At 43.8% G+C, this 21,785-nt stretch overlaps 1 protein-coding gene across 16 annotated transcripts in view; it reads left to right on the plus strand.

The window, feature by feature from the left end:
- BIN1 (bridging integrator 1) overlaps positions 1–21,785 on the plus strand; it is a 99,453-nt gene that overhangs the window by 38,435 nt on the left and 39,233 nt on the right. For 9 of the 16 annotated variants that reach the window (XM_027678922.1, XM_027678912.1, XM_027678914.1 and 6 more), the window contains exons 2-6: positions 2,969–3,049; positions 9,909–9,963; positions 10,384–10,478; positions 12,312–12,407; positions 16,917–17,024. In XM_027678922.1, the coding sequence (XP_027534723.1) occupies positions 2,969–3,049; positions 9,909–9,963; positions 10,384–10,478; positions 12,312–12,407; positions 16,917–17,024 (435 nt within the window). Of the gene's footprint in view, positions 1–2,968; positions 3,050–9,908; positions 9,964–10,383; positions 10,479–12,311; positions 12,408–16,916; positions 17,025–19,634; positions 19,728–21,785 lie in introns of all 16 variants that reach the window. The other 7 variants (XM_027678908.1, XM_027678909.1, XM_027678910.1 and 4 more) reach the window with 1 other exon arrangement.

Raw genomic sequence — 21,785 nt, forward strand, 5'->3', positions numbered from 1 at the left:
ATGCAGGGTTTCTTCTTGCCTACTCTCTCCTCATTCAAAGCTGCTCCTCAGCTGAGCATCACTTTGCAGCAGGAGCTTTTTCCTTAGAGATAGGCTGTGAGTTAGAGCCCTTTCCAGTGCCCAGTGTTTTGCAGGAATTGTGCAGAGCACCTCAGCACAGTGGAACAAGATCTTCCCAGCTGGCCAGATAACCCCAGATTCAGTGTGCATGTTCCCCAGGGGCCAATGGAATTGCAGATTAACTCCTTGGACACGTGGGAAGCTGCAATGAATAGTCTTTGAGTGCTGCTCTGTGTTTTACACCAGGAAGCTCTGAGACTGTTCTAAACCTTTGACCCTAGTGGCATACTCCAGATTCCTCCCAGTTAAATGGTCTCCTTCCCTCCTCTCCAGGCCTGAAAGCACCACATCTCCTGATTAGCCAGACAGATGCATTGCCCCATAAAAAGCTCTTTTATATTCCCAGTAATTATATTGATCTGCACATTGGGAACATCATTCTGCTTTGGAGTTTATAGCTTGCATACTTTATTGTTATTGGTGGTGGGTGCTATTGGTGTGCTGGCTCTTTGGATATCTAGAAAGTCACCCAGCAGGTGGGAAATCCCTGCTCCATAGATCTGGTAGCCTGGGGGAGTAGAGCTGAACACAGGGCTTTTAAGCAACATTCTTTCTGAAAGAGCTTCCCCATACCACCTGATGGGAAAGACAAGGCCATACAGAATCCTTCTCTCCTTCTGGCATGGGAGAGAAATGTGCAGCCCCAGCAGCAGTGTTGCTGTGGGATGTGCTCCCCTTTGCTGGAGTGAATGAACACAGGAGACACCAGTGTCTGGTGTAGAGGACTCTGCACGTTCAATCAACGCTGTTTCTTTCCTCTCCAGCAAACTCTTATGTGCCAAGGGTTTGAGAGGAAGAAGGGAATATTTATGGTGTCTATGTCCTGCTGTATAGAGAGGTTTACCAAGCACATTAGGTGCTTGTAGCTGCAGTGTTTGTTGCTGGCACTTAAGCTATGGAAAGTTGTGCTTATAATTCTGGAGGTTTTTGATTCAGCTCTTGGTCACAAAGAGGGCAGTCTTCTTCTATCTATCCTTTCCCCTACTTTTGCTGACACCAGAATACCTCAGCAATTCCTGGAGGCGCCAAGAAGCTGTTGAACAGAGAGAGAATGAAAAACAGTGATTCTCTCCTAAACATTTAATCCCATCCTAAATACAGGGACTTAGGAGCTGGGTGCTGAATGACTGCAATGATTTATCACATCTAGCACTGAAGTCAGTTATTGTGGTCAGGAGTGAGATGGGAATGTTTGTTCTTATATGGAGAAGAGGGGAATAGAGATTAGCCAAGTAGATGTAACAGATGTCCTGCACCTCAACAGTATAAAAAGATGAGAGTGGGTCATTGGCACTTGGACTAGATGATTGTTGTAGGTCCCTTCAAACAGAAAATATTCTATTCTACATCCTGTTGCGTAGTCCTTTTCAATTCCACTTTGGGGACCAATCATGAAAGTCTGATCTCTGCCCTGCAGGGGAAAAATTCTCTTTATGTTTTCTGCAAAGATCCACGGGTAGCAAAGGCAGCTGGAGGAAGCTGGTTTGGGTTGCTGTCATGGTTACCTGGCAATTCCTCAGAATGGCTCTTCTGGGGGCACTTAATAGTGGCTTACCTGTAGACCTGATGTCAGTGACAGGCATTTGCTTTTTCCATCTTAATCCCCTTCTTCCCAAAAGAAGCTGAACATGATGGCTGGGGTCTGTGGGTAAAGGACTGCTACTGGTGTGCTCAGCAGAGAAAGAGACTCCAGCTTTCCAATGCTTTCTGTCTCTACAGCAGTCATACCCTTTCCAGCAGGGTTATTTTGAGGTGCTCCCTCAGTACCCTTTCCCCCAAAACCTCCTGTGACTGAGGACTAGGTAGGCTTTCTCTAGTTTTACTGGCCCTGTGAGACAAGGTGCCTTTTTTTTGTTGTGGTTTGGTTTGGTTTGGTTTTTTTTTGCATGGTCATGTTTTATTTTTGATTAACAAAGATGGTGTAATTGATCTTAACCACTTATAGTTCACATCTCAGTATCCCTGCAGCTGGAGTTGCTTGGGGCATGACAAAGAGCTGCTGCCTTCTTCCACAGCTGGGGTTTGCCGAGCCTGTTTTGCGATGGACCTACCTGCCTGCTCAGAATATGAAGTGCTTTTTTGTTCAAAGCTTGGGAGTGATCCACTTAACCCCCTGGAGAGGGGATTAAGAGAGAAGGGTGATAAGAGAAGGAGTCCGATAAGGATTTTTTTCAGGCTGCGGGGAGCTGTGCTTAGCAGGGAGGTGGTGAAAGGAGCAAGACTGGCTGCTGACACTCTGATGTGACACTTAAACTGAGTGTCACATAGATTCATGGTGTAAGGTCCCAGTTGCTCTCAGCAGCCAGCTCCTGCCAAGCATGTGCCTAGTGAGAAAGGTGGAAAGAAGTTGGGACTTCCGCTGCTCCAGCCACCTTCTCTCTCTGAGGAGATCTCTATGCCGTTTTCTGTGTTTGAGGGCACTCCAGTTGTTCTGGGAGCAAAACCCCACCCTGTCTGGACCAGAGACTAGTGTTAAATCAGGATAAGTGTAACCGCACAAGACAAGGCATATTAGGGATGTGGTTGGTTTCTTGTTGGATCAGGAGATAAACAACTGGATTGCAGTTGTCTTGTCTGCAAAAAGCATTAGACCAGTGAAGCACAAGCCTCAGTCACGCTCTTCAGTACAGCAGAGTATAAGAGGTTTGAGTTCTTCCTGACTCATCTGTAAATCTGTGTTCAAACTATGACGATGTGGAAATATGTTCCAGAAATTCTGAGTGCAACAATAAGGGAGCCTTTTTAACTTTCCTTCTGTCAGCCTCGGGAGCAAAAACGTGCAATTGTTTCTTTGTCTCTGCTTTGCTGTGTCTGAGTTTGAAGTTCCATATCTTCTCTCTTCCTACAGGTCCTTCAGAAGCTTGGTAAAGCAGATGAAACAAAAGATGAGCAGTTTGAACAGTGTGTGCAGAACTTCAACAAACAGCTGGTAAGATAATTGGTGATATGTAATTGCACCCTGGGTTTCAGTATTAGCTTCCAGTCATCTGCTGCAATATGCAATTCAAGCCCATTAAATTAAATGATGTCATAAGCCTACTGACGTGACCCACAACTCATAGCTGTTCACTTATGAGAAATTACACAGTGACTTCCAGAGGAGTCAGTGAGAATGTAAGCTGAAAAATAATACTTGTTCTAGACTCAAGTTTAGAAAAGAAATAGCTCAACCAGAACGCTTCCTTCAGTTAGCAATTGCTCTGTAATGTAATTTTTCCTTCTTGGTTGGAAGCAGAGATACAAGAGCAACACCGTGTCTCTGAAAGATGGATGGGATGGGAAACAGATTAGAAATAAAAAATTAAATGGAACAAGGCAGTTTCAGTTTCCTAAGTGCAGAGCAGAAGAGACAAAGAAAGCTAATGGTGAAAAGGGAACGTCCTTTTGTGGCTAAGACCTAAATCTGACTTCCTCCCTATACTTGCACAATCACTGTGTCAGGCCTGAGTCATTAATCTTCCACGTGTCTGCCTCATCCCTATATTTTAGTGCACAGAAATATTTTAACAGTGTAGCAATTTCCCCCCACCCTACTACTTCAACAGCAGTAGGTTTCTATCTTCAGCTGGGTGTGTTTTGTTTTCGTCTTTATTAATTTTTTTTTATCTAGAGCCTTCAGCCACCCAGAGGAGAGGAAAACACCAGTTACCTCGGGGGTTTGCACCCTGGTCCTTGCTGTTAGGGGAAGTATTACTTCTGTTTCATGGCAGGAAATGTGTGCCACACCATAGCTCAGGTGGTGCTGAAAAAAATCTTTTACCCTCTTTGTGCCCTGACACATTTAGTACCTTTTTCTGGAGCTGTTAGTGGCAGCTGCATTGTGTCAAGACTCAACAGATGTGGTTATGTGTCACAAAACCAGCTGAGATTTGCCACAGCTGAATATAATGAAAATCCTTCAGTCTGACTTTAACTTATGTCTAACCAGAGCTGACTGCAGATTCCTGGAGACTAATGCTCATTCTCTTGGCAGCAACAGTAGCTGTTGCTCCAGAAGTTCATGCAACATGTCTATAGCATGTCCAGCAATGATATTCTCTTGTACACAGTGGAATACATTTTGGCAACATGAGATTGCCAGATGTGACTTTTTCTTGTATCATTTTTAAGTATCAGCAATAAGGAAATAACCTTTTTAAAGGAGAAATACTAAAACCCTCAAATCTAAACCTTAAGACGTGACTGTCTGGGATGGTTTTTCAATTTCCAAAGCTGTGAGTTCCAGTGGTGCACTAAGAAGCCTGTTAAAGAAACATTCTCTTGTACCCCTTACATCTGAATTTCTTTTCCCATCTTGCAGGGGCAGACCATGAACTCAATTCCCCAAATAATTTATCAAAAAAGCTGAAGGCTGCTCTGCATTTGCTGCTTGGGATCTGTTCATTTTGCTTTGGCCCTCAGTTTCCTTATTACTAAAATAAATGCAAACAATACCTTTTTTTTACAGGGCAATCCATAAATGTGAGTTAGCTGGATTGTTAAGATATGCGGGGCTGAGGAGTTGTTATCATGCTAAGCAGATTAGGGAAAAAAATTCAGCTATGTGTGCATAGATACATACCTGTTTTTATTTTTATGTGTATAAGAGGTGTGTGTAGTATAGTTATCCATGAGATTTCTATGGCCTTTCATTAAAAAGTCTGCTCCAGTGCGAAATGTAAGTCTGGAGGAAAACCGATCTTTTGCTGCACGCTGGTGACAGAACATCTCTGCTCTGCTGTGGAATTGACTGGGGTGTGACCAGGCAGTGGCCTTGTTCACTGGTTAATTAGAGGCTCCTCTGGCTCTAATGAGTGTATCGAGCCACTTTGACACATGTTCCTTGTGTGGGCTGTCAGTGAATGGAGCACAGGTCTAAAAATCACTTACGGATTTTCAACCAAGGCATCTTGTGTTCTCTTAAATAGTAGTTGAGTGGACATAAGGGAGAGCATTGCTCTTGCCTGCTCTCTGTCCATCAGGTTCATATAAGGGTACTACTCTGAGGTTTCTGAATGGTAGGAGCTTTTTAGCCCAGACAGATGGATTTGCTTTGTGCTAAATGAGCTGGACATAACCATGCAGCTGCAGGGCTTGCCTATATTTCTTGAAGGCTTGATAAGCACCAGAACAGCCTCTCATATTACTCCCTCATGGCGATTATCTTTGGCAATTAACCATGCCAGAAGTCCATCTGAAGGCTTCCCCCTCCTTCCCTTTCCCAGTGTCACCTGTGTTCAGGCATCAGCACAAGGATCTGTCCTGGATATTATTCTCACAGACCTGGGAGCAAGAGGCCTATTGTAAAGGTGCAACACAGCCCCTGCCCGAGGCATGCCAGGCTTTGGCTTCTCTTGCCCTGCATTGAAATACTCACTGGAGACACAAGAAAGTGCGAGGCTGGTGGCAGCCCTTACACCTGGCACTGTGGTGTGTTTCTGCATGATGGAGCAGCTGTGTTTTGATACCCTTCATGAACTGTCACTGATGTGTAAGATCTGGGTTGGTTTACAGTGTTTCACACCAAACACATGAGAGGCAAGCTGCTGCCGGCACAGGCTGCATCCATCTCTGCCTATACCACACTGTGTTTGGCACAGGCTCAGCCTGCAGGGCAGGCAGTGTGGACTGAATCTTCGCTCTTGCGGCATAGGTTCCCATTACAGTCAGTAGCTCAGAGAGAGGTTTTCTTTCCAGACAAGAATGCTTCTTGCCCAGCAGTTTCCATTTCAGCCCCATGTGGCAAAACAAGCTTAACAGATTGGGTGGTACAGCAGGATGGAGCTTCATACCAGTTGTTCATGTTTTGTGTCTTAACAGTTCTAAAGTTTTGCTGAGTGGGGGCTTATCTGGAGCTGTTGTTCCAACACATCCCCTCACTCCCCTCCTTGTAATTACAGTGTACTCTTCCAGCCCTACATTATTCTAAACTGGAACAGGACATTACCTCCTGCCCCTCTCAGGTATCTAACATCCCTCCTGATAATGATAAAAATCCATTCTATTGGAACCGCGGAACCAGAGAAGTTGTGTAAAGGGGGTGCAGACTAATAATATTAGGATGAAATAATTTCTTGTGAATGCTGGGGGGAGACGGTTTTAGGCAACTGTCTTCTACCAAGAAACAGCTCTACAGAAAATCACACACTTAGGGCTTGGTGAGAGGCATTGTAAATAATAACCCCTCCAACAAAACAAGAAAGCACAAAAAGATACCAAACCACTCTTGTGTTTTTCTTTCATAGAGCTTTAAGTAATAAGTAGTTCATTAAGTCTTTGGAGAGAGAGAGGTCTTCCAGCCATCAAAGCATAGCACTTCTATTTTTAAATATCCATCTTTCTGTACATTCATATTATACCTGGTTGTGTTATAGGCTGATAGGTTGAATTACACTGTGATTGCGAGTATGGCAATATCTGCTCAAACAAGATGACACTTATGTGTTTGAGCATCTTCAGATTGAGCCATACCTCTGTAACTTCCCTCTGCACACAGTTAAACTCTTTGATAACTGGGAAGTGGATTAATTTTTCTGATTCCAGTTTGACTATTTTCCCTACTTTTTTACCTTTCAGTTTAAGAAGCATCTCTCAAATGTGCATTCAAGAGTGTTGAAAGTTTCTGTTCTGTACAGTAGTTGTACAGTGTCTAACTGCATTGCAAGAGGTATTTTGGAGAAAGCATTGGAACAGGCTCCCCAGAGAAGCCATTCCTGGAAGTGTTCAGAAAACACTGGTTTAGTGGGCATGGTGGTATTTGGTCGAAGTTGGGACTTGATGATCTTGGAGGTCTTTCCCAGCTTTAGTGATTCTCTAGTTTATGTAGAATTGTGGCAGTACTTGACAGCTCACTATAGGCTACTTGAAGAAAGCAGGTGCTGCATACATGGAGAAAAAGCACTGGTCTTAAAGTTTCCCCAAAGTTTTGTGGGAAATCATTAATGGTTAAGTTAATAAAAATAAGCCTTTGTAGAGAGGAAGTTACTTTACTGGTGGACAAGAAATAAATCAGTGGAAATGCCAAAGAGGGAACTGGACAGGAACCACGGGTGCCCAGGGGAGCTGGGAAAAACTCTGAATATGGGTTTCTCTTCAGAAATCATTCTGCTTGCAGATCTTAGAGGCTGTAAAGTCTGCTCACTCTCAGCTGGCAGGCTTAGTACTTTTAAGAGACTTAGGTAACCCCACAGCCACAGAGATCAGCTGTAACTCTGACTTTAAACATCAGCAAGTGGTGACTGAGAAAGACCACCGCAGTTATAGAATGCAACATCACATACTGGCTGACTGTACACTGTGGCAAGACAAGTGGTGTTGAGGATGCCTGGAGAACACAGAAGGCTAGTTGTCCATTGCTGCAGTTGTATGTTCCAGTTTTCAGGTCCCGACTTGTAGATTTTTCAGATGATCTATCTAAAAATCTTGATTTGACGTTTAAGTGTGATGCTGGTTTTCCACTCAGAGGATACTTCTGTCCCCACGGCTTTGGCACTGGGTATTGAGACTGGAAGGGTTCTGAGTTTGGCTTGTGTCATTTGCTGCTGTGGCAGGACTTGGGCAAGTAAGGACACAATTTTAGAGGTGGCTTCTGTTTTCAGATACTGTAGTTTTGAATGTTACAGCTCTAGACATCACGGTGCCTGAGTGTGTAGTGGGCAAAGTTCTGCAGAGGATCTTCCCTGCTGATTAGTTTCTGATAACCTCCAAGTTGTGTGTTCAAATTTAGTCATTCTAAAAAATGATATAGCTACAGGATGATAATGTATCCGTTGGAGGGACTTTGCATATTTTCTTCTGTGACATTTTTTCTTGTGTTCTGACATATCTTGCCAGTTCCAGTCAATGATTTCTAGCATGAACCAATTCTAGGCAGATGGCACTGCTTTCCTCAAGACTTTCCTGCTTCCTGCATTGGGAACAAGCAAGCACATGTTACAGCTTGATTAAACTGCCGCTGTTCAGCTTGGCCTCCCTGATGGCCCTCTGTGTGTGTGCTCTTCGATTACTCTGGCACCTCTTTCTGATTGCATTATTAGGAAGGTCTTGATGTGCCCAGGTTTCCACATTCACCTTAAGTCAGCAAACAGCTCAACATTTATTTGCTCTGTGTTTTAAGAACTTCTAGGACTTTTGCAGCAAATGTGATCATAATTCCTCTCCTCTTGTACTCCGTTTGTGTTGGTTCCCACTGCTTCTCCAGACTAGGAGACTTTTGTTTGTAAAACTGGCCAGCTCTTTCTCATCCCTCATTTCCTTTGTTGATGGCAGTAAACCATTCAGTGAACTCATCCAGAACTTTCGAGGCATGGAAAACAAATTGGGCCATGCTGTTGGAAGCAGATGGATTTCCCCACAAAGCTGTGCTATCACTGCCACTTCAACAGCTGGGCAGATTTAGCCTCTGCTTGGAGAGCGCAGCTGCACTGAGAGCACAAAGGATCACAGTTGAGACAAGAGGTGCCTGAGTGGTGGGGAGGGCTGATGGGAAACATCTGCTCTTGGAGACGGTAGCTCTGAGGCAGCTGTTGGAGATGTCCTGTGAGCTCCCCATCTCTGGACTTGTCTTCAGCTGTCAAAATTCGTTATGCTGGGGGCCCTTCCAATGGGACACGAACTGGGAAAGAGGAGGAAAAGACAGCAGGCTCTGAGGTGAAGTGGTTGCTTTTCTGCATTCTTGTTTTTACAGATAATTTGGGGGGATAGTGAGGATCCAGTGAGATCCCACAGGTTAAGAGAAACCCTTTTATAACAGAGGTCTGTGTCTCTCAAACTCTTTTCTCTACTTCTTGCATAGTCCATAGGTTACCTGCACAGGTGTCCTCAATCTTTACTCCTTCCCTTGCTGACATGCTCTGTGGTGGTATTAGTCAACTTCTCAAGCCTTGCTTTTCTCTTAATTTCTGTCTATAATGTTACTGTCTGGGTTTGGGAGTACTTCTTTGCACCACTGTTGATGACATATGGCAAGGTAGAGGGGAGGTGAGCTTGACTGTGCTTGTCCTAGTGCAGGACAGCAGTTGTATAAGGACTTCAAGTATGTGTGCATGCCTGAATCAACTTGCTGTAAAAGTCTCTGTGACCCTTTCTAATCTGAGTTCTTCTGCTATGATCAACTGTGTCATCTGAAGGCTCAAACTGTTAAAATTCAGCCTATCTTCAGGTTTTAATCCTTTATTTTCTAGTTAGTGAGATCTGCTGCTGGCAGGCCACTTCCACAGTAAAGCTAAAGATGATGAACTCTATTTGCAAGTCCTGCTGCAAATTCAGACACGATGTTTGGGTTGGTCACACATCCCTTGTAACCACTTTGCACACAGGGGTTTTGTTTTTCAGTGTGGCAGGAAAAAGTAGTGAGCTAAACTGCTTCAAAACCAGTACAAATTAAATCAATTGCATCTGTCTTCTGTATCCTACAGACTCCCTTCAGTTCTATTTGTTGCATGGACCCACTAGCCCTTGGCACATAAACTAGTTGTCGTCCTCAGAACACTTCGTAGTTCTCTGTACGAAACCAAGACACTAAAGCTGGCTCTGCTGGGAAGAGTAATCACAGATTTGCCCACATGAAGTTACTCAGTACCTTGTTTTATTGTTGGCCAAACATGCCTGCAGGCCTCTGGCTGTGGGCTTGCCAAGTCAGAGGACTGTGTGGTCTTCCTGTTAACATTTGGGTTTCATGTGATCATGGAACTGGGGTATAGCCCATCTGCAAGATCAGTTTTCTTTAATTAGAAATCCTTGACTCCTTTTCTTTCTTCCACTGTCTTTATATGAGAGAATAACTGATGATCTTCTCCTTATGTTCACAGTCCGAAGGCACAAGGCTGCAGAAGGACCTCCGAACTTACTTGGCCTCCGTGAAAGGTAAGGTCTGCATAAGCAGAGGATTGTTTCCCCTCTAGTGCTTACCTACACAGTGAGGTTTCTGCAACCATCCCCTTCTTGGTGTTCCTCAGGTGTGAGCTGTAGGAAAGGTCAACCTTGTCTGGGGATGGATCTTTCCGAATCCTTCAGGACCAGCTGGGACGGAATGGGGTTGTGCCAAACTTCGTGCTGTCTTAGTAGATAGACTTTATTATGTTCTGCTAGGGGAGGACGAACACAAAGGGTTTGATGCAACTGCATCCTTCATTCCTTTCTCCCTCTGGTTACCTTCCATCTCTGTGTTATCAAGGGTCAGACATTTAGTAAGTCTCCTGTGTCTCCATTCCTTAGGGCGAGGGTTAAACTGTGAGGAACGTATACTTTTCTTCTTTTTCTGAACAGTTCCCTCTTCTTTCCTAGCTATGCACGAGGCCTCCAAGAAGCTGACAGAGTGTTTGCAGGAAGTTTATGAGCCAGATTGGCCTGGAAGAGATGACACAAATAAAATAGCAGAGGTAAGACTTTGTCCAGGATGTGGGGATGTCCAAACTTGCTCTGTCAGCAGAGATGAGTTTTGAAAGCCATGTCTGTGCACCATATTTCTTCAGGCATGTGACTTTGCAGAAGAATTGGAGACAAACTTGGCATTGGGAAGAAAGGAAGGCTGAAAGGATATGGCCTGTATTTTTGTCTGTGTAGGACACTGTCCTCAGATGCTTTTATGCTACACACAGTGGTATGCTTATGCCCAAAAGCTGTTTGTTCTGCCGAAAGTGGCTAAACAGGGACAGAGGATGCCAAACGAGTCAACAGGGTTAACTGAATTTATTGCTTATGCTCTATGCAAGAGAAAGAAGAAGATAAATCTGTGGCCACAGCATGGTCAGAGCAACTATTGTGTAGCTGCAACAACCTCTCAGTCATGGCAGTACCATCAGCTGCCTTATTTCAGTTGCTTCCTTGTTTGGCTGAGCTATGTGTCACCCCAGCCTGCTGCTCTTCTCATCCCTTGGTGAGGTGATGCTCATCCAACTTGCCCAGGTGTTTTTTGTGGAGCTTAGGGCACAGCCTGACATTTGACAGCTTGGATCCCCCTTGGCATGTGCATGTGGTGGGTCCAGCTGGAGGCAGGCAACCTCTGCTGTCTTACTCAGCTGTTCTGCTGAGCAGCAGCTGTGGTAGTTCAGCTCTGTGGATCCATTTGCCATGAAGCTACAGGATTGGGCTTATTTGCAGCTGTCTGTGGCATCAGAGCAGTGGTGAAGGAATAGACAGGAGAGCAGGAGAAGGATTCTTTCCTTCCCCTTCTTTTCCCTGCAGAAAGTCTCACCTGAAATAACATCTGCATCTGGCCCAGGAAATAATGACTTCAAAGCAGATTAATCAAACAAAACCTGAACATTTCCAGGTCAATTCTTGCATTAGCATTAGGAAGTGCTCTTGCAGTAAATAATGGAGTTGCATTTCAGCTGGTTTGGCTTCACATTCTCTGTTGGCCTTGTTTCTTCCTGAGCTGCTGTGGTGCCTCCTGGGAGACTGACCCTTCAGAAAATTTGAGCCAGAGAGGTCAAAGGGAGCAGGAGTCCTGAGAACTCAGTGTAGCTACATTTTGAGTCTGCAGGAGTATTTCCAACCCTCCACCTCCCCCTTTAATGCCTTGTTTATATTCCTCTTGTGAAAAGACAGGTGAGAGAGAAGTGTTATTCCTGCCAAATAAAAACCATAAAGTGGTAGTTTTTCCTGAATGTTTTAGCCAAAACCCATTGTTCAAGTGAAAAAACAGGAGAGAGGGGTGATTTTCACCTAATTCAAAGTGTTGATAGCAAATTACTGTGCCTGAGATCAGGTCAAGGATAAAATGTGCACAGTTCAGGATACAAGTCTTGGCTGTGACCTCTGTTGGGCTGTGGATGCAGGTGGTATAAGGGCTGAAGACTACTAGAATTAGCTTTCTTTTATTGTTCATGATCCTTCAGAAAGCTGTTTTGTAATGAAAAGCAAAAAATGGTGCCTCGAGGTGTCAGGTGTCCCATTTTTGTGGCTGCAGGGAGAAGGAGGTAAAGCCAGCCTGACATTCATCTTTCCTTCCATTGTAAGGACTTGATCTAACACTGCAGGAGGAAAGACAGGTCTTCAAAGGCACTTTGTTCTTGGAGAGGTCACCTGAATTAGCAGCATCAGGCTTTCTACATTTCTGCCAAGATCTCTGTTCCTTAGTTTTTCAAAGAAATTGCTATTTCTTAAGAGCTCTGGGGAACTGAGATTGTTGACTGTAGCATTCACAGAGAAAAAATAGAAATGTGGAGCCTTGTGTTCTTAATAGCTAGCTCATTACTTTTGTTTTTCAGAACAATGATCTCCTATGGACAGATTTCCATCAGAAGCTGGTGGATCAAGCACTTCTGACTATGGATACGTACCTTGGCCAATTTCCAGATATCAAAGTAAGATTCTTTTTAAACCTTTTCATCTAGAGATTAACAGCAGATAAAACCTCAAAAGATCAATTTCTTGCATCCTCATCTTCTTTAGGAGGATGTGTGTGCTATGCTGCTCCAAGGTTTTCTTTGAGAGCAGCCAAGATGCTTGCAGCTCTGGGTTATGTGAGAATTTTTTGTTTTACTTTTGGGCTTAAAATGAGAGTGAAGAATCCAGGGGAAAGATGCTGAAGAGAAAACATAAGTGTGAAACAGGAGGATCCATCAAATTCCTTATTGTATCAGAATGCAGGGGAGCAGTGTCAGCAATAGCTCAGAAGTTCTCAATCTCTCTTTTTAGTCCTTTTGTCTTTTAACTTCCTTGTAAGCGCAAAAACATTGAGGAAGAAGTTGGTGGCAAATGTACTTTACAAGTAGAGGCTGGTGTGGAAGGCAGATTTCTGTGAGTCCTAGTCCTGCTGTGTGTATAAACAGCTTTTTTCAGGGAAAGGGGAACGCTGGATATCTTTTTGGGAGAGATCGTATCCAAGGACCTGGGTTTGAATGAAGTCGTGTGACCTTCCCTTCCCCCACAGTTATCTCCTCTCCATTAGTTTTCAGGATTGTGCAGGAAATGTCTTCGCCATATGGAAGCACTAGTAATGATATCACCATATGGAAGTATCAGCTTGGATACTTTCCAGTGAAAACAACCCTTTCTCCACCACATGTCTCCTAAAACTTTTGTCAATATTTGTTGCTTCAGGAGGATTGTGCTGTATCAAAGGGGGGCAGGTCACAGGCTTGTAAAATGAGCCCTGAACAGCAGTGTCCTTGTCTCCCGGGACTCCTTGTTTTTGCTTCATTTTTCCAGCCTCTTCTGACCCTGGAAGTCTGAAGTGGGGAAGGGCAAAGAGGCTTGCTGCTGCTTTCCACCCACTGCAGGCTGTAGAGCTGATCACTCCATGTAGGGTGATGCCATGTGCCTCAGTTAGCACTGCAGAGCCTTGGGCGCTGCTTCCTAAGCAGGATGGTTTATTTTGGGCTTGCTGTAGGCTCAGACTTTGGCACTGTTTTGGTCCAAATCACATTTTACCAGCCTCATTGGCTGTGCACTGGGTCACCTCATAGTGTCATGTTTCCCATGTTGAGTATCTTCATCATTTCTTAAATCTGATGGGGTCCTGCTGAGGTTTTACAGTGGGATTTTAAGAGGAGCACAAGACTTGGGACCACCCAAATTCCACCAAAACTCAAGGTGTTAGGTACTGAATTCCCATGGATACTTTGTGAACTTCTGAATGTGCCACAAATGTGTTTATTACTAATATTCTTTCTCAGTCTTCAGATGATGCTCTAGAAGAGGAAAATTTTATATTGTTGCATAAAAGCAACTTTATGCACAATTCAAGTAATGTTTTAAAGAGAGCACTACTCACCTCTGCTTCCCTTCCTGAAACGAGTGAGAACTTGGTTTTATGTTGTTCTTACAATAAAATATGGATATATTTCACAAGAGTTGGCTATTTCTTTCAAATGGACTTCCTGTGGTATGAATTTAAAAAAGTCAGTATGTTTTTATTGGTCATTCACCTGGATGCATCATGTTCCTTACTCCAGAGCACTGAGAAGTGTTCAGATCAAGTATATTTTCTTCAAGTGGTAGAAACTCCTAGAAATGCAGTTGTTGAAGGTTTCTACGCTTGTACAGATGTGTAGTTTGGCTTCACAGAAGGAATTAGAGTTCTTGAGGTTGGCAGCAAAAACCACCCAGTCTTATGTCATTTACACAATATTTGAGTTGCTTTTTGTTGTTGTGGTAATAGTTTTCTGGTTTTGTTTTCCACAAAATAAAATTTTCTTTTTTTCCTGGAATTCTGACATTATTGTGATAACAAAAGATGATTTTTGGAGAGAAGATGATTTTATTTCAGTTGTGTGAAGGCCTGTTTTCTATTATTTGAAAATGTGTGATGAGTTAGATCATGCATGCATTATTTTTTGTTAAATTCTAACTTATTCTGAATTCGTCTTCGCTTGAGGGGTTGGAAAAATTCACTTGAATTTTTTGGACTTGCCAAGGGATGCACAGCAGGAACGTGAAAACATAGTATTCTTTTGTAAGGGATTTTGTATGTTAAAGAGAATAATTTGTCCAGTGTTGGTTGTTCACCCCTGAACAAAGCCTATTTTCTCTAACTTGGCAAAAGGGAATACAAAAAGTACTTAATCCTTTTTTTGCAGGTCACTGTCTGTACCTCTTAGAGTAGGATTCTTGCATAATCTTTAACATTTCTGAGTGAGTTTTTCATTGATTTTGCTGAATGTGCAATAAGAGTATAGGTCTCTGCAGTGAGCCCAGGGAAGATAAACTGTCACCCAAGTTCTGAATAGCTGTGGAGTTGGCAATTTTCTGTCTTGCACTGAAACTGGTGTCCTACTAGGTTTAAAATGAAATATCAGTAAAGGAGGGTGTGTGGTTTGGCTTTGTTTTTCTTTCTCCTTTTTTCTCTCTCTTTTTTTTTTTTTTTTTTTTTTAAGGAGGCTCAAATTAAGATGGATTTGTTGCAAAGTAGTAAACTCTGTTGGAGTTCAGCTATTACATGCAGTTAGTGGTGGGTACCTTCAGTTGTCCTACAGCCATACAAGGAATTCCTGTAGCCTTCCAGGACTGGGCTAAATCCTATTACTGCTATCACAGGCAATGATGTGGACAGTGGTTACTCCAGGAGGGCTCACACACACTGTATTTGTACTTTGCAGCATTTCCACGTACTCTACTGGAAACATGAGGGTGGGTGTTAGAAGATCCGGAGCTGCAAAAACAGGGAGGAGTGACCTTGTTTGAGAGAGGGGTGACATTGAATCAAACTGCCTGGTGGGGTAGCAGGAAAACCTGGAAGTGGCTGTTTGCTTTGTCAGAGGTGGGGAAAACTCCAGCTATCTCTACCAGTCTGACCTGGGGGAAAAATCATACCTCAAATCCCAGACTGGGCCATGTGTTTTATCTGGTGCATTCACAAGATACATTAACTAGCATCTCAGAGATTGTCATTCTGCTGGAACCCCCTGCAATACCCTGTCTCCTGGCTGGCAATGTGATGTCTGGGAGATGTCTTATAGTGACCTCAGCTGTGGGGTGGCTCAGCTTCTTCGTGATTCCTCTCGGATTTAGCTGAACATTTAGAAATCAGTTTGGGTGTGTGTGTGGCTGAGATCCTGCAGATCCGCTGTGACTCACACAGAGCTGCACCAGCGTTTGCTGGAAGTTCATAGGAGCATGTGTGGGAGACGTGCAAACTGGTCCCAGCTGGTCTGGCAGAGAGATCAGCCCTGAGTGCAGTTTTGCAGCTTATCTGCGGGAGCCTGGGGAGACGAAACCCTACCTCCCTGCCAAGAGCAGTAGAGAGGAGGATTCTGCTTTTGCGAGTAAATCCAAATGCTGATTCCCCATTCTGCACTTTCTATGTCCCTGGGTGATGTGGTTAATTAGAAGCCTTCCTGGCTCTTTGCCATGCCTTTTCACTCTGTTCTCCAGCCTATCTCTAGACTGCGGATCACAGATGCTTGTCCAGACTCTCTGAGCTGCTGGGAGTTAGGGTCAGGCTGGGAAAGATCTGTGCTCCAACCCAGATAGTCTGGGGTGTTTGCAGATAGTGTGGGAGGCAAGGGTCTGAGGGGATGGATAATTCCTGAAACAGGGCAGCCCAGTGGACCAGAGCCTCAAAACAGTGCATCTCTGCTGGGGGAGAGAGCCTGAGGCACCTCAGATGATGAAGGGTAAGGGAGGATCAGGCCAAAGGTCTGCCTTTCTATCCTGGATTCCCAGCCATGGATTTGTCAGGACTCCATTCCTGAGTCTGAGTCTGGTACACAGTCTCACAACAAACCCTTGTGTTTGTTATGGCCTTGGTGTGTCTTGACTATTGGTTATACAGTGCTGCAGGTTTTCCCTCACACTGCCCTTGCTCAGTAGCGACTGACAGCAGACCACTACCCATGGCTGCAGTCACTTCTGTCTGCAGCTCCTGTCACAAGATCCAAAGGGCTGTCCGAGGCATATCCTGAGTATATGGACGAGTGCTTTTGCTGTGCTCACAATGAAAATGCCTTCTTTTGTTGAACTTAAACTTGTAAGCTTCCACACAAACTAGTGAAATGGTTAGAGACTGGCTGCAGCCCTCAGGAAGCCCTGAAAATGATGAAGCAGTGGGGCTTAGGAAACAATGGAGCTACAGTTCTGAAAACATTAATGTCAGCTGGAGGTGGGGCCTGTTGGTTGGATCCCTTTACCTTCCCTGGCTTTGTCTATTTGCCTGCTGAGGAGCTCCCTCTAGAGTGGTGGTTGTCACAGGTGGCTCCCATGGCCACTTCTCTGGGCAGCCTGTATGGAGGATCCAGTGAGTGTCCCTGTGTGGGCAGAGCATGGGGTGCTCTGAAAATTGGGTGAAGAGGAGGGTTGTTTTCCTGAGAGGTTTTGCAGTTTTGGCTGCTGGAAAAGTCATGCTGCATGACTTTTTTCTCCTTCTTTTTTAGTCTCGTATAGCAAAGCGAGGAAGGAAGCTTGTGGATTATGACAGTGCCAGACACCACTTTGAAGCCCTGCAAACTGCAAAGAAGAAGGATGAAACCAAAATCGCAAAGGTAAAGCAAACAGGAGGATATGCAGTCGTCCTATCATTTTGCATTTGCTTACCGAGCAGCTTTTAAGTGCACCTCTTCACTGCGTTTTCGTGGAATCAATTACATTAGAAAGGACCTTTAAGATCATTGCGGTGTTGTGAACTGGTGAGGTTTTGCTAGGTATTTCCTTCTCATTTGTTTAGTTCTCCTAGAAGACAGGATGGCCTCTGCTGTGTTGGTTCAGACCCACCATCATCATTCTGCATCTCTTAGTGACTAAATGCATGTGCTTACTCCCATGCTACAGGACCGGTAACCTCTGGCTCAAAAGCCTATGTGTCTCTCGGGGAAGCAAAACCTTGCAATGCCCCCGAAAAATTTTCCAGTTTGCCTGCTTCTTGGGACTCTCTCCCCATCTTAGAGTAGTGTTTGAGTGTTGCTTGAGGTGGGTTGTGTTTGTGAAGTCCTCTGATAGTCCTCCTAGGACAGAGACACTTAGGAGTGTGAATTTCAAGTTTGTCAATGAAAGTGCACTCTATGCACACTTGATGAATGTGTTATGTTGTCTATTGGTCACAATTACTGGATAATAAATATGGCTGTCACGTTTCTTTCATGCCTGTGAATAGCTTGATCCAGGGTTTACTGCATAGCATGCCCAACACTCGAGTGAAGGATTTTATTTTTAATGAAATTTATTTTAATTTAAAAATAAAGTTTACTTTTTTTTAATGAAGCTGAAAAAAAATCGTAGTGCTAACTTTGTTCTAGAGTAGGTACATGATTTGAATACTGCCCAGAAAATGAGCTGTGGATTACTCCTGTACCCCAAGTTATTTGAATCCATGTGCTTCACTCCAGAGGACAGTTTTTGACACAACAGAATAGTCCAGTGCTGGGCAGACATCTTTAATTCTCTTCAGTGTGGGCCATGGCACATTGAGACTCTTCAGGGTAGAAGCAGTGCAGGAAAGATTTGTATCTTTTACAGGCTGACAAGAGTTGTCATCCTTTGCTTAGAGTTATTTCTGGTAGGGGGAATATGGGCTTATGTGAGAGATGCTGGTGTTTTTCCTGCATGGAAGAAATTAGGATGCATCTCTCCCCTGAGTGAAAGATGTGCATTTAATGGCCACAATACTTTTATTGTTAAGATGCAGTTCTTCAGTCATCTACACACCCAGTGCATGCACTGTGATTAACCTTGACAGACAAAAGGGGAGAGAGATTGATAGCCCAAGTGTCATTGTATCATTGTGTGGCAAAGCAAGTCTTCGTTCTGTATGCAAGGCATGAGGCCCAGCTGGTTGTGCCTTCAGTTCAAAGCAGTAATTCACTGTGTTTGTGGGTAAGACCAGAATTTCCATGGGGTGTGTTATTTTTATTGGTGCATGCCTGTGGGATCTTTGCTGCAGTGGAAATGGTTTTTGTAGGAATTGACAAACTCAGGTTGGTACCTGGTGCTCTGCACTAGAGGCTGGCTGCCTTCATCGTTGCTGCACTTGCTGTTGCCCCAAAAGCTCACCTAAGATGATATAACAAGTATGAAAAAAAGTGCAGTTTGAAGAGTGAAGTTCTTGAGATTTAGGAGTTGGTGCTCTGTTCCTGATTCATCCTGTGCAAGAGTCTCTTAGTACTTGATTGGATTCTTCTTGTGAGCCAAAATGTGCGCTCAATCAGATCTTCCCACTCTCTGTGCTTTAGGCCATAAGCTCATGCACAGGATAATATGTGACACGTTGCACTGTCCTAATCCTGCAAAGATGGGAGCACTAAGTCCCAGAAAGTTATGAATGTATGGTCTTCCCAAGTGAGCAGTTTTCACAATCCAGCCTGTGGTCTGACATTTGCAGTCATGCAGCTCTGTTGGGCTGTGGACAACAGCTGGGGCTCGGAGTGCACTTGGCTGGTGTAGGTAGTTCACGTCTCTGTTCCTGTGCCTGCAGTTTTGCTTGTGTGACCTTTGAAGTAGGATTGTTCCATTTTAAATTTCTTTGGAATATGGTGAGAGGCCCCTAGGAAAGAGAAATCGTGTTTGTGACACAGCATACAAATGGGAACTGACTTGATTGAGATTTCATGGTATAGTAACAGAAATAGCAATACAATACTTTTTGGCCCTATATGGTCTCTCTTTTCTAATATATGGATGTTTTTTTCCCACCCAGGACCCCTGCCTCTTATTGCTAAACTTACATCCTGCCATTAAAATAAAGCACTATGGACTTTCAGCTGTTGCATGCAAATAATAATGATGGTTAATTAATCCTGACCTCTCTTTAAGGAGCTCCAACTTCACAGCCATGCCTTGGAGTAGGGTTGTCTGTGTGCTAGGTCACTAACAACTGTATTTGTTGCTCTTACAGCTGCCTGGCTGGTCTGCAGTATCCAGCCCACACGGGAGCATTAATTACTGCTAAACTTGGCATGCTTCAAAGGATTCGTAACTGATTGGTCCCAGGATGTTTGTTTTTTTTCTCTCGCTTTGGTGATACTGGTTTGGCCCAGCGTCTAAATACACTCTCTGTTGTGATTTTAATTTTTTTATCCTAAAAGATATATGTTTGTGTCTCTCTTGTTCTCTGTTTATTTTTTTTCTTTTTTCACTCAAACATGCTCCCTCCCCCCCAGCCTGTTTCGCTGCTTGAGAAAGCTGCGCCTCAGTGGTGTCAAGGGAAGCTACAAGCTCACCTCGTTGCACAAACTAATCTGCTCCGAAATCAGGTGACTGCTGATCTACCTGGCTCTAACCCTGCATGCGCTATTTTGGGCTCTAGATTGTACCATGCAAGTAATCTCCAGGCAACGTTCACTCTAGTCTTCTCTGTTACATGTCCTTGGTGCTCCTGAGCCACATGGACGCATGGAAGTTGCTGACCAGTGAATGAATCTGTGCCTGCCTGATTGATTTCTAGTCACGTGTGTTAATACTGGACTACTGTTTTCTCCCCCTAAAATGAAATGTGGAGGAAGAAAGGCTATGGAATAATGCCAAGACAGAGGGTGATGCAGTACAGTTCCTCCAGTTATTGCTTTTTTTTTTCCTCTAAGAGAAGCAGTCAATTTTTGTTGTTGCTGTTTCAAAAAAAGAAAAAGAGGAAACACTGGAAAATTGACTTATGCATTCATGTTGTTCAGTAAAGCTGGAAAGAAATAACATTACGATTTCTGTGGCTGCTTAGTTAGGTTGCAACATTCTCCTGTGGTAAAGTCCAAGTTTCCCAAATGGGCACTGTCCTGGCTCTTGTGGTTTAAAAGAGCCATTTCCAGATCCAGGGTTTCAATCTCTGTAGGAGAAGAGGTGGGCCCAGATCAGGCAAGTTGCACCCTGTGTGATGTATTTGAACAGTTCCAGGTTGAGGTCATCGTTGCATCATCTGTCAGAATTTAAGTTATAGCGTTTTGAGGGACATGAGAGCAGCTCAGAGGAACTGCAGCAAATAAAATTTCAATCCTGCTTGCATAGAAGTGTGACTTCCTGATGAAATCTCCCTCAGTGTTTCCCTTGGAACACCTTCAGGGATAAGAGGGAGTTGACAGAAGAAGTCAGTGAGAAGAGGCTTTCAATGAGCAAGGGATAGTAAATCATTACCCAGACTGGGAGAGTGCCAGTTACCTGCTCACAAGTTCCTGGTGAGCTCATCTGTTCTCATTTGCATGTTCCTATGTCTTCACATTCCTTGTCAGTGAATTAATTCAGTTTAGAAACACTGAATTGTTCTCACCTTAAGAAGCACTTGGGTTTTTCACTGTCAGTTTATGACTGCAGATCAGGGAAAAAACTAGATTACCATATCAGTAAAGCCTGGAGGAAGAAGAGCTGTTAACAACCCTGCTTAAGATGTAGAGCAAAGGGAGGAAATATGTATTCATTCTTGATTGAAGGGAGAAGGAGAGATGGCAAGCTGCCAGGGGCTTTTCCTGTGCCTCTGCTGGCCCAGCTGGGAACTGTACACAGTTGTGGTTCTTGATTGGTCTGTTTGACTGGTGGTATATCTGGAGGACTAGAAAGCAGGTATGGGAAGTTTCTCAAGCCACAAATAAATATATAAATAAAACAGCTTTTGGGCATTTTTCGTCTTCTCAGACTGGCTGGGGTCAGTGGCAGTAATGCCACTATCCACAGATTGCCCAGTACCTGCAAGTGCACCCTCATCCATGCACTCGGATCTTAGACAGGGTACCAAGAGTCATCTGAAAATTTCACTGTACATGACTTTGTCCTGAAGCATATGCAAGGGACTATGTAATCTTTCCATCCACTGTGGTGTGGGGGTGTTAATCTCCTAATACACAGCTTTAATATTTTCAGTGACCACAGATATTCTCAAATCAATTTAAGTCCTTGAAGTTTTTCCCCCTTTCATACTTGAGCTAAGTAATACTATTGCCCACCTTAATTTTTTGTTTCTACTTGTGTGAGTATTCAGGGTTGTTTTTTTCCTTTTTTCTCTTTATTGTAATTTTTATTTTTATTGGAAAGTAACAGAACCAAAACAAAACAAAACCCAAAAAAACCCCCTCAATAAAGAAGGTTAGCTTGTATTCTGAACCTGTAAGTTTTCCAGGTTTCCCAAACATGAGCAGGCAGTTTTACATTTGTTTGACTTCAAGACTGAGGGTGTTAATGACAGGCCTAAATCTCATTAAGCTCTTGATAAAACTGGGAGGGCTGATGATGCTCCATTTATTGAGAAGCTTCAGAATGTTAAGCCTAAAAAAAAAGTCTTTCCTTTTACCAGCAGCTGTGTTGCTGTCTCTTCTTGCCTGATAATTTTACAA

The sequence above is a fragment of the Neopelma chrysocephalum genome, unplaced genomic scaffold (assembly GCF_003984885.1).
Source record: "Neopelma chrysocephalum unplaced genomic scaffold, ASM398488v2 Primary Assembly neopelma1_44, whole genome shotgun sequence".
In the NCBI taxonomy this organism is placed as follows: Eukaryota; Metazoa; Chordata; class Aves; order Passeriformes; family Pipridae; genus Neopelma; species Neopelma chrysocephalum.